Below are 13,240 nucleotides of genomic sequence, written 5' to 3' on the forward strand. Positions count from 1 at the left end.
TTCCTGTCATATGCCCTCTCTGTATTGTACATATTATCTCCCATCATAGCAAGTATTCACATCTATAGACGGTAACCCCCCTTTTTGACATTTAAATTGAAATTAACGCAAATAACCAGCCTATTTTTCATGTATCACGAATTATGAAACCAAATAAAATGCTATGGGGAGTGACATAGGACTTTGTGTTAGTTTATATATAGTGCTTCATGTACTTTTGAGAAGAGATTACTCAAAAGCAGTTACTGCCAACATCGGTACCCAATGGATCCACACGGTGATACAGTACATCTGCGTTCGCTGGCTAGTATTAAAGTTAAATATTATTGTTTGATTGGTGTTTTTACGCCCTACTCAACAATATTTCACTTATGTGACGGCGGTCAGCGTTATGGTGGAAGGAACCCACCACCGTCTGCAGGTTGCTGGAGACCTTCCCACGCACGACTGTAGAGGAAGCCGGCATGAACTCAAAGCTATCGTCGCATTGGTGAGTAGCCCCTCCGAGTCATTGTGCTGCGCTAGCAGCGCTAACCACTAGGTCACCCAGGTACCGTGTGTTAAGTAGGATGCCTATGTGCTGCTTTGTCACGCTCATAAAAAATAACCGTAATAGTTGTGAAAGAATGTCCCAACAGCTAGAATTTTAGATTCGTGAAAACGTGGAATTTCCGTTGACCTGAAGAAGTACTTCTGAGCTGGACATCATTCAGTTGCGCAGAACTGAAGAAATAGTCGACTTTGAATAATGAAAGAAAAATAGAACATGGGGTATTTCAAGGGACTGTAGCATTGGGCATACAGATGTGATGGCGTGAACTCGGCCTTAGCTACATGTAGTGTGATCTTCGTCAGGTCAGTGATGTGTGTAGTGGTTGATTACAAGGGTAATTTGACTCTTGTCCAAACCTGCAATAAACATAGAGCCAAACACAGGCCTGAGTAATCTTAGACAAGTGATGTTTGTTGCCTGAGTGTTGCTTGAGTGTATTCTGTTATTATAAAATAATACTGTGTTATTTTCAACATGTAATATCCTGTTCGTGTATCCTTCTATCATCACTATAACAACAGACTTTCTGTTGAATTTAACAGACTGTTCGGAATAATTCACCGTAAGCTATGGAGCGAGGTTCCGATTACTTCTGAGCATTTACATGAACAGTTAGAATATAGCCCTATGTGAGGCCGTATTTCACCGGCCTGTAAGGTGACCAAATAGACCAAGTGTAGGTAAAAGATTTCCTAGAATCGGCACAGATTTGAGGTCGTTTGTCACAGACCGCTACATCCGTTGGTTTTCGGTTTAAATGCAAAGATAAATCAGTTCAATTTGATCCGACCGTGTCCATGTTATTGAGGAGGGAGGTCTATACCTTGTCTCACTTCTGTCTTCAGGTGGAAACTAATCTGTTCGGTGCATGTGGTTTAAATCCATGATACATAGAGTATAATCGCATTAGTAGACTTGCAACACTTAATATAGACATTTGTTCACACCTATAACATGTACATAACTAATGTGCAGAAGACAGTAAAATAAGAACGTATACGTACAATCCAAAGAAAAGAGCGACGTTCACATAAACTAAAACCAAGAGAAAGTCAATGGCGATGTATATTTACGAGCAGATGTATTGGATTATCTCACGTGTACACGTGAATGTATATATGCATGCATTTACTGGGACAGGTTTCATGAAGCTTACTTAGTGTTTAGTTGCCCTTAACTAAGTGCAACATATGTTGCCATTGTAGTTGAATGCTTAGCCAAGTGAGCTTCGTGAAAAGGGTCCCAGGACACAAAATATGTGAAACTGAGAATTGAAATTCAAGTGACAGTGACATCAGAGTTTCATAAGTGAAGGGGACATCAATATTTCACATCCGACAGCGACATCAGTGTTTCACAAGTGGCAGGGACATCAGTGTTTCGTAAGTGACGGGGACATCAGCGTTTCACTAGTGACAGGGACATGAGTGTTTCACAAGTGACGGGGACATCAGTGTTTCACAAGCGGCAAGGACATCATTGTTTCACATGTGACAGGGGCGTCGGTGTTTCACATGTGACAGGGACATCAGTGTTTCACAAGTGGCAGGGACATCATTGTTTCACATGTGACAGGGACGTCAGTGTTTCATAAGTGACAGGGACATCAGTATTTAACATGTGACAGGGACGTCAGTGTTTCATAAGGAACAGGGACATTAGTGTTTCACATGTGACAGGGACGTCAGTGTTTCATAAGTGACAGGAACCTAAGTGTTTCACATGTGACGGGGACATCAGTATTTCACATGTGACGGGGACATCCGTATTTCACATGTGACGGGGACATCCGTATTTCACATGTGACGGGGAAATCAGTTACAGACTGACATATCCTTGTACATATATATATTTTATTCACGTGTCAATTAATGAAAGTAAATGAACAGAATAAATATAGTGTTTTTTTCATTCTATCCATCGATCCAAGTGTGGAATAACTCGGGCCATTTTATATCAAAGGTGGAAAATGGATAATATTGGTGAATCCAGTAGACCGGAAGATCAAAGGAGAAAAGGGGGTTGGGTGTGGAGGGCATGTTACGAAAATGTTGCTTAATAAAGTGCAACTATCCATCTTATAATTAGGGAATATGTCCTGAAATGATCAATTATGTGCGATACAGGTTAACGAAGGGAGGTTTAGGGTATATCGTATGTAAGGGAGGCCCAACAGTCTTCTGTTCTCGCACGTGACATACATAATGGTTGAGTCTGGTGGGTAGATGGGCGACGCGAAGCTTGATAAGGACGTGTATAGGGCTTAATCGAGTGCACAAGCGCGGTCTCGGACAAAGCATTGTGTGATTTGAAATTTGAACTGCCAAGGTATGAGAGAAATTATACTAAAACGTCCCCGTGGTAAATCCCACAGAAAAACACATGGAAATTGTCCTACGGTTTTTGTAGAAAAGATTTCTACCCCAAATTAAATCCCGTAATGAACTGCGCGAAAATAATAATGGCGCCATCACGGAATCGGCCTATGATCTCATGCGGTAACTACATGTATCGTGATAGGGTGGGTAGGTCTGCTTAACAACTAAACGTTCTCTTTTAAGAGCTTTACAATAGCTTCATTCGCCCGCCGGCCCGATTTCGTGCCTAAAAGCCCTCCTGTTGCACAAATACAGCCGTGAAATGTGTCCGGTATATCAACCCACGTGGCTTTTACACCCGCCTCCTTCAGCCGATACGCAAACATCACCCCTTCGTCTCGGAGAGCGTCGGATCCGACCGTCAAGACAAACGCTTCGGGGAGGTTCTTTAGATCATCGGCTAACAACGGCGAGACGTAAATGTCCGTCGCTGTCAGACCCAGATCCTTGGGAACGGTTTTATCCCACTGGAGGTTAACATCCGTCGGTTTGTAGTCTGGTAACACGAACCCGTCAGGAAGGACCTCTGTCTTCAGGTAGGGAGCGTACCTTTTGCGAAGTTCCGGTGAGATGTGAAGGTTGTTGGCGATGGAAGCGTGATGTTTTTTCGGTGCCCCGAGGTAATACCCAACAATCATTCCCATGACACTGTTGTCACTCTGGTATTTGAACGCCCTGAAGTAGGACGGAGTGTTGAAGTCCAGAAGCTGCAGAACGGGATAGATCAGGACTTGAGCTTTAGGCATTGGCCGGAACCCAGTATCTCGTAACTTAAGAGAAACGGCGGCAGCGAGATTCCCACCAGCGCTGTCACCTGGAGTGGAAGAAATCATCAGAATATTAAGAACATTCCACCAAATATAGAAAAACAGCATCTACACCAAAAAAAAATGAGTAGCGACTATACTGACACCGGGCCAACCAGTCCTGTTTCCTTACTCTAACCTCTCAGTGATGAGCGCCTAGCGAGGCAGCAACAAGTGCAATTTGGTATCACCCGACCCAGGTTTAGTCCAGGCTCTCCCGACTACGAGGCGGACGCACAAACCATTAGGCCACCAAAGCTGTCTATGAGTGCATATGGACCAAACGTCCAAAATCTCAGGCGCTCTGCTCCACAGCTGTGCCTAAGTCCCGGGGTTAGAGGCTGTGTGTATGCATCGTGTTGAATAAAATCACCATTTTGGATATAAGAACAGTTGTAATCAGACCGCCACAGATACATATGTTTGACTAACGCCAAATTATAAACGGTATAACACAGTCGTTTTGGATGCTGAATAAGTTTTATACGTGTCTAAAAGATTCCCTGGATCTTTCTGACACCACTAATAACCGCTTTGCGATAAACGATCCCCTGCTAATATGGACTTTCTTACTTGATATAGCTTCTTTGGTAGTTTGGGCCAAACCGTTTCTTGCTTTTACGCTTATTGACCTAGAATGTCGGTTATAGTTGGTAATGGGTATATGAAAATCTATAGCGATTTTCCACTAGCAATGAGTACTCCAGATCCACTATTCAGACGGTAGTGAGTGTCACTGACCAAAATTCTATGTTCCAGGGAGATAGTTATAATAGATGAGATAAGATAACAGGTGTTTAATTACTTGTTTGGTTAGTGCTCTTTACTGATATGACGGCGAAGTAAACCTGAAAGTGTGGAGTTGACAAAATATTAACGTCACGTCCGACATTGGTATATCACCCGTAAATCGTGAAGACGCGTTTCTAGTCATTGATCGCAAGATCCATTTCCAAAACAACCTAAAACACTACTTCCCCAAAGGAAAATGTATGAAATAATATTTTCAGTGATCTAGGGAAGACAGTCGATATTCTAGGCATGATATCAAATCCAGTTCCATCCGTGCAAATTTCAACGCTAATCAGGGATCCGAGCCTGTGACCTCATCGTGGGGGCTCGTTTGGTTTTCTAATTAAGGCTTAGAGGAATTTACACCCTTTTTTCATTTCTTTGCCTCTTGGTTTTAGATACCTTAATCTTTAGCCAAACATGTTCCAGATTCCTCGATCATAAATTCAGATAACATTAAAATGTCCAGTACGTGAGAAGGTCTGCAACCTGCGGATGGTTGTGCCCCCCCCCCCCCCCCCCCCGGGTTGTGTCGAGTTCCCTCCCACCATCATGCTGGTCGCCGTCGTATAAGTGAAATATTCTTGAGTATGGCGTAAAACACCAATCAAATAAGTAATTAAATAAATAAAATCTCCAAACTCGCACTTTACCTCCAATGGCTACTCTGTTGGGATCGACGTTAAATTTGGCAGCGTGTTGGATGAAGTACTTGGTGGCTGTGACACAGTCGTCCAGGGGTACAGGGTACGGGAATTCCGGGGCCATACGGTATCTAAAAGACAACATTGCAGGAGTTTGCAGGAATAAAGAAGCACAGTTTACAAGAACTAAAATATGATTTTTCGAAAACAACATAGATTTTATTTTGAATTCTAAAGCAAGCTTTAAGAATCATATTGCTAGACACTTGGATCTATGCTGTTAAAAGATATTAAATGCTCTGAACCATGAGAGTGGTAGTTCTTCAAATGTGTATTAATATATACCACAATTTTGTGATAACTCACACGTGAAAGTATAAATCAATGTCCATGTATCGATGCAGATGCCCAACAATATAAACTACCAGGCAAAAGAAAGGTTTCACCGTATTTTTTGTCATAAAAAAAAAATAAAGCGCGGTTCCGGATTTGATTCTAAGCAGGACATGGTGTATGACTGCATCGTTTCCTCTACCAGAACGCATCGTCACGAACGCAGCAATTGGAATTGTGAAATTGCGATAACATGCAAAACGTCCTTTTGAGGCATGGCTCGTGATGCACGTGCGGTAATGTTGCATAAATACTCTTGCTCGAAAGATCAGACATTCAGTGACCGAAAAAACACCAACAGTATGCCAAGACTTACGCAAGCGCAACGAGACCAGGCCATCGGTATGTCCACCATGGGAGTCTCGCAACGTCACATTGCAAGAACGTTCAACTGCAGCCAAACCACCATCAGGAGGTTATTGATACGCTATCAGTAGACAGGCCAGACCCAAGGCAGACCAAGATCGGGAAGACCGAGGGTAACAACTGCGGCTGAAGATCGCTACATCCGGCAGATCCACCTCCAAAACCGATTCGTCACGGCGACGTCAACAGCGGGGACGGCACTAGGCCATGTCATCAGCCCCAGGACAACACTGCGTCGTCTTCGTTCAGCTGGTTTACGACCTTACCGCCCCTTCCGTAGGATGGCCTTGACCCTTTTACACCGTCAACGCAGATTGCGATGGGCACGTATTGTACGTCGGTGGCAGCGACGTGACTGGGCGAGAGTGCTGTTTACAGACGAGAGCAGGTTCTGTCTATTCAGGAACGATGGCAGAGTTCGAGTTATCCGACGAAGAGGCGAGCGTCTCGCGCCAAACTGCGTAAGAGAGGTTTATCCGTTTGGAGGCGGAGGCGTCATGGTTTGGGGAGGGGTTTGTGACCAAATGAAGGCGCAGCTGGTTATTGTGCGAGGTAATCTGACTGGCCAGCGATACCTTGATGAGGTACTGAGACCTGTCGTCGTTCCTTTCCTTTAATGACAGCCAAAAGGATCGATCTTGCAACACGACAACGCAAGACCTCACACTGCCCGCATTTTTACAGACTACCTCGAGACCGCAAACGTCATCGTGTTGCCCTGGCCAGCCAACTCACCAGACATGAACCCCATTGACCATCTCTGGGATCACCTTGACCACCGTTTGAGACAGTTGGTGCCTCCTCCAACTAACCAACAGGAACTTGAGCAAGCTCTGTTAAACCTATGGAACGTTACCCCAGCTGACGTCATCCGGCGACGGACGACGTCAATACGGAGGCGTGTGCTTGCATGCATTGATGCCCAGGGTGGCCACACTCGCTACTGATGACTGTAGTCCTTCATTTCTGTGGATACTGTGACTTTACATGCACTTGCCAGTCAACTTTACATTTGTGTAATTTTTTCTTCTGACCCCTTGTCTCTTTCATTGTGTTTTGTGGCCAATTGAATGCCAATATTTTAAAGCCTTTTTGAGAGAATATTTCACAATGATTCCTGTTTATAAACCAATCTTCTTAATTCTTATATCTGACTTTGTTTTTGTTTTATGGGCTCAAGAAGTGGGTGAAACCTTTCTTTTGCCTGGTAGTTTATATAGATGTCATCCACAAAGCTCACCTTAGATTTCAGATATACTTAAACGTATTTAGTTGTGTTCAGGAAAATCTTTGAAAAAAAAATGCCAGCGTCAACCAAAATAGACGTTCCAGGTCAATAATCGCGAGATGAATTCCCAATGGTCCGGTGGTGACGATATGGCAATTCAATTCAGAGCTTGAAATTAACATAGGAGTTTTCAGTCTAATTATTAGATTTATCCATCTATTTATTTACTTATTTCATACTCTAGAATGTTTTCACAATGGGTGTCTTATTTATGGGCGGAGGAAACCGGAGCGCCCGGAATAAACCACCGATCTTTGAAACTTACATTTTTGCCGAACTTTCCTACATAGGACATGCGTGATATTGGTGGATAGCAAGCAAACGTCATGCTAGACCACACGAAAGTGCACAATCGATCATTCGTTGCCACTGTTATAATTAAAGACGTGCAGCACATAGAGTAAGACCAGAGCAGCGACGACAGTGTGATAGCTGGCAAATGGTCACACGCAACCGGTCAAAAAGCCACCAGAACAAGGGAGGCAGGGAAAGGTACAAAACGGTTGAACGAAATGTTGAACGCCACTCTCATGAATTTTTCACTTATATGATAACAGTCAGCATTTTTATTGGTGGAGAAAACCGAAGTGCACGGCGTAAGCCATCTACCTTTAGCAGGTCACTGACGAAACTTCCGCACGTGCATGTCGGGTACGGCTATGCTAACTGTATGCTGGTGGAATACTGGTCTGCAGTGAATGTAAAGACTGCGTAAACCGCCACACGAGTGGACCCACAAGTACATAGAACGGCACGCAATCATTTGAAGGTACTGACAAAAATTAACGTATGCTTTACACCTTGCAATACAGTTTATATCTTAGCTACTATTAAACCATTTAACCTATATATATATATATATATATATATATATATATATGTGACGGGTTGTGATATGTGACTTACTCCACAGATACGACTACCATGTTTGCCTCCACGGCGAAATGGGCAGCCACCGGGTCGTGGGACGCTGTAGGAAAACAAGTCCATCAATAAAAGTTTGAAAATAGTATGCGTAAAAATGAAGTATACGCTCACAAAAGAAATCCTGCGAAGAAAAACAGTTCCACGGGTGATTGCTCAGAACATTGTCGTCGATCTAAAGGATTGATTCGTTCCTGATTTTGGATTAGTTTGTAATCAGGAACGGATCAATTTGTTATCAGGAACGTATTAATTTATCAGGAACAGATTAATCCGTTAGATCGACGAAATGCAACCTGCCATCACACGGGGAAGGGAAGTAAGGGTAAGATTTTTTGAGGGAACATCCAAAAAGCCCATCAAAAACGGTCAAAGGAAAAAAATTATATATATATTTTTTATAAATCAGTTATGATGATTCCGTGGTTGCAACAGTCAACAGAAATTCTCTTGCTTGCATGGTTTTTACCTCTTTTATGTAAAATCATTTTTATGCATAATATTCTTTTAATTTTTTCCGCCAGTTCTGACATACATATATTAGCGTCAAGTCCGATGTTCTTATATACCACACACAAACCACTGGCGTTTCAATCAAATAATCGTAAGGCCCACTTCATAAAAACATCTTCGAAATTGGGCCAATTCCACGAGCCATTTCCGACACAAGTTAAAATTAGAAATCTCGAAACACTGCTTACATTTTTATACTGAAAGTTTTAATTTTGACACTTTCGTCTTAAGGTAACATTAATGATACGGTAAAAGTTTTAAAATTTTAAACTTTTTAGAGCCAAAATCGAGCTCTAAAATCCATCTCAAATACTGATTTAAGTCATTAACGGCCTTGTGAAATTGGTCCTAGTTTCCATGAGATTATGCTTAGAACACATTGTGTATGTGTAAGTCCTGGCGTGGTGCTAAGAAATATCTTGTCCATTGTATACTTCTCCAACAACTCCTAAATGACACTAAATAACACGCAAAAAGCAATGTAAAAGAGAAGTAAGCCAAAAAATACACGGTGCTTTCTCGCCGTTTAGTGTTTGAAGAACGCGTCTCCCTTGCATGGAGCAGAAAGCTGATAGAAACTCTGACTTACCCACAGATCCCAACACCCAGCCTCCTCCGTGATAAAACACCATGCCGGCCCTTGGGGAGCTGGTTTTGGCTTTGGTGGGGCGGTATATCCGTACTGCGATGGAATCAAACAACGTGTCCTCTCTCTTGAAAAAAAAAACAAGGAAAAAAGAAATGGATTGCAGTAGATTGTTTCATCAGCTGTGTCCATTGACTCCGTGAATCATTTTCTGTTTTCATGAAGTACTGTTCTCTGAGAGATTCACAGAATGGTTTACTGACTCTGTTAATGCTACATGAGTATTTTGATGAGTGGTTCATTGATTGCATTATTGCTGCGCGATAGGTTTGATGAATGGTTCATTGATTGCATTATTGCTGCGCGATAGGTTTGATGAATGGTTTACTGATTCCATTATTGCTGCACGATAGGTTTGATGAATGGTTTACTGATTCCATTATTGTTGCACGATAGGTTTGATGAATGGTTTACTGATTCCATTATTGCTGCGCGATAGGTTTGATCAATGGTTAATTGATTCAAATATTGCTGCGCGATAGGTTTGATGAATGGTTAACTGATTCCATTACTGCTGCGCGATAGGTTTGATGAATTGTTTACTGATTCTATTATTGCTGCGCGATAGGTTTGATGAATGGTTAACTGATTCAATTATTGCTGCACGATAGGTTTGATGAATGGTTAACTGATTCCATTACTGCTGCGCGATAGGTTTGATGAATGGTTAACTGATTCCATTATTGCTGCGCGATAGGTTTGATGAATGGTTCATTGATTCCATTATTGCTACGCCAAAGGTTTGATGAATGGTTAACTGATTTCATTATTGCTGCGCGATAGGTTTGATGAATGGTTAACTGATTCCATTATTGCTGCGCGATAGGTTTGATGAATGGTTCATTGATTCCATTATTGCTACGTCAAAGGTCTGATGAATGGTTTACTGATTCCATTACTGCTGCGCGATAGGTTTGATGAATGGTTAACTGATTCTATTATTGCTGCGCGATAGGTTTGATGAATGGTTAACTGATTCCATTACTGCTGCACGATAGGTTTGATGAATGGTTAACTGATTCCATTATTGCTGTGCGATAGGTTTGATGAATGGTTAACTGATTTCATTATTGCTGCGCGATAGGTTTGATGAATGGTTCATTGATTCCATTATTGCTACGCCAAAGGTTTGATGAATGATTTACTGATTCCATTATTGCTGCGCGAAAGGTTTGATGAATGGTTCATTGATTGCGTTATTGCTGCGCGATAGGTTTGATGAATGGTTCATTGATTCCATTATTCCTGCGCGATAGGTTTGATGAAAGGTTTACTCATTCCATTACTGCTGCGCGATAGATTTCATGAATGATCTACTAATTCCATTATTGCTACGCGATAGAGCTGATGAATGTAGATTCGCTGATTCCTCAATGTTTTCTGATGGGTTTGGCTCCTTTAGAACGTCCTATTTGGTTTTATAAATAATTCAATGATCCCATTATTCCTTTAAAATTTACAATCAATAATTCTGAATAATGAATATGTGTGTGGTTTTACACAATATCCAGGCTACTAATAGCTCAATTATTCGCGTAATCGGCTGATAAATTATAACCAATGTATAACTGATTATAACTAATCAACCAGCCAGCTTGTCAGTTATATATGCTTACATACTTAACTAACTACAAGTACCTAACCAGCCTGCTAGCGACTCGGAATGCCACTTAACCGGTTACCATAATTAACAAATCCTGTCTGATTATACTGATAAAATCGGTTATTTATAAAACAAGCTAACTAGCCAGTTGTGGCTCAGTTGTTTAGTCTTTCAGACAATTATCTTCTCAGTCACGTGTCAGTCAGTTATCTTAAGCGGCGCAGCCGGTTATGGTCAGAACTATGTTCAGACAGACAGCCAACCAATAAATTATCATGTCAGCCAAATAAGTCACTCAGTGTTGTCTCTTATCCAATCAAATGAAGCGTATACGTAAGCCAGTCAGTCATACAATCAGACAGTTACACAGTCGTCCATTTAATCACCCTTGTCATTATCAGCCAGACGGGCACTCATTCAATCACCATGCCATTAGACATTCAGACGAGCACTCATTCAATCATCATGCCATTAGCCAGTCAAACGGGCGCTCATTCAGTCACCATGTCATTAGCCAGTCAGACGGGCACTCATTCCATCACCGTGCATGTCATTAGCCAGTCAGACGGGCACTCATTCAATCACCATGCCATTAGCCATTCAGACGAGCACTCATTCAATCATCATGCCATTAGCCAGTCAAACGGGCGCTCATTCAGTCACCATGCCATTAGCCAATCAGATGGGCACTCATTCCATCACCGTGCATGTCATTAGCCAGTCAGACGGGCACTCATTCAATCACCATGCCATTAGCCATTCAGACGAGCACTCATTCAATCATCATGCCATTAGCCAGTCAAACGGGCACTCATTCAAGCACACACTCAGTCACATTTAGTCAGTCAGTCAGTTATGCTGATACTTACCTGTACGAGCTGAGGGTCAACAGTGGAGGATGTGAACACCAGCAAACGGTCGAAAAAGTACCGTGTAATGTTCATCTGCGTGCCTAATCCCAGTTTCTCTCCTAAGACGCCCTGAAGATTATAATATAGATGTAACAAATTCTTTTGTTGTAATACTGAAGAGTTTATGTTGAATGTATTTTTTCATATTTAACAATTTCAAACATTCGTTGTTTTTATTTATTTATGTAATGCCTGGCTTATCATAACCGCTATACGCAAGCACAAATTATATTAATGTATAAAACCGCAAACTTACCGCCAAAAAAGTGATGCCGTATAAACTACCTACGGTCCGTACTTTCCACGGCTCTGACACGGCAGGGTTCATTGGTCTGGAGAGCATGTATGCCACTCCTGCCACGAGAACCGCGCCTACCACCAGTAACACCTTGAAGGCCATTGGCACGATAAAGAGATGTGACCAGGCGTCCGTGTCCGCTTACTGCAAGAAAATAGATCAATCAGTTGATTATTACATGGTCAAAAGAGGACGTACCGCTCATACAGAGTGAAGGGTTCGCGGCGTCCGTCGCACAATGTGTCGTTGTCGCTTCTTCTGCTGTATAAAACGGCTCCCTGGTCTTTCTTGCCGTATAAAGTTTCGTTTTCACCGTGGAAAATGACGCTACAGCAGTGTAAAGTGTCGCTTCGGCAGTGTAAAGTGTCGCTTCGGCAGTGCAAAGTGTCGTTTCAGGCATATAAAGGGTCGCTTCCGCTGTGTAAAGTGTGGCTTCAGACTTGTAAAGTGGCGTTTCAGCGGTGTGCAATGTCGATTTAGCCGTATTAAGCTTCGCTTCCGCTGTGAAAAGTGTCGCTTCAGCCGTGTAAAGTGTGGTTATAGCCGTGTAACGTGTCGCTTTAGCCGTTTCGGCCGTACATGTGAAGTGTTGCTCAATCTCTCCGCGTCAGCCGTACAAAGTGACGCTATCGCCGCATCAGCCGTGTAAGATATCACTCTCGCCGCATCAACCGTGTAATGTATCACTCTCGACGCATCAACTGTACAAAGTGTCGCCCTCGCCGCGTCAGCCGTACAAAGTGACGCTCTCGCCGCATCAGCCGTGTAAGGTATCACTCTCGCTGTATCAACCGTGTAAGGTATCACTCTTGGCGTATCAACTGTACAAAGTGTCGCCCTCGCGCCATCAACTGTACAAAGTGTCGCACTCGCCGCGTCAGCCGTATAAAGTGACGCTTTCGCCGCATCAACCGTGTAAGATATCACTTTCGCTGCATCAACCGTGTAAGGTATCACTCTCGACGCATCAACTGTACAAAGTGTCGCGCTCGCCGCGTCAGCCGCACAAAGTGACGCTCTCGCAGCATCAACCGTGTGAGGTATCACCCTCGGCGCATCAACTGTACAAAGTGTCGCCCTCGGCGCATCAACTGTACAAAGTGTCGCCCTCGCCGCATCAACTGT

At 42.8% G+C, this 13,240-nt stretch overlaps 1 protein-coding gene across 1 annotated transcript; it reads right to left on the reverse strand.

Annotated features, from left to right (window-relative positions):
* Positions 1-1,617: 1,617 nt before the first annotated feature.
* On the reverse strand, positions 1,618-12,255 carry LOC135479163 (arylacetamide deacetylase-like 3). Its single transcript, XM_064758927.1, has 6 exons — positions 12,074-12,255; positions 11,776-11,886; positions 9,247-9,370; positions 8,127-8,190; positions 5,183-5,304; positions 1,618-3,745 (listed from the first exon to the last, which is right to left on the reverse strand). The coding sequence occupies exons 1-6, from the start codon at positions 12,215-12,217 to the stop codon at positions 3,096-3,098; spliced, it is 1,215 nt and encodes a 404-aa protein (XP_064614997.1). The 5' UTR covers positions 12,218-12,255; the 3' UTR covers positions 1,618-3,095.
* Between the last annotated feature and the right edge of the window lie 985 nt (positions 12,256-13,240).

The sequence above is a fragment of the Liolophura sinensis genome, chromosome 12 (genome assembly GCF_032854445.1).
Source record: "Liolophura sinensis isolate JHLJ2023 chromosome 12, CUHK_Ljap_v2, whole genome shotgun sequence".
NCBI classification, from domain to species: domain Eukaryota; kingdom Metazoa; phylum Mollusca; class Polyplacophora; order Chitonida; family Chitonidae; genus Liolophura; species Liolophura sinensis.

Coding starts and splice junctions, on each gene's coding strand:
- LOC135479163 (XM_064758927.1), bottom strand. CDS start 12,217: ATGGCCTTCAAGGTGTTACTGGTGGTAGGCGCGGTTCTCGTGGCAGGA. Junction 9,371..11,775: donor TTGACCCTCAGCTCGTACAG/GTAAGTATCAGC, acceptor TTTTTTTTCAAG/AGAGAGGACACGTTGTTTGA. Junction 5,305..8,126: donor ATGGTAGTCGTATCTGTGGA/GTAAGTCACATA, acceptor GTTGTCTTTTAG/ATACCGTATGGCCCCGGAAT.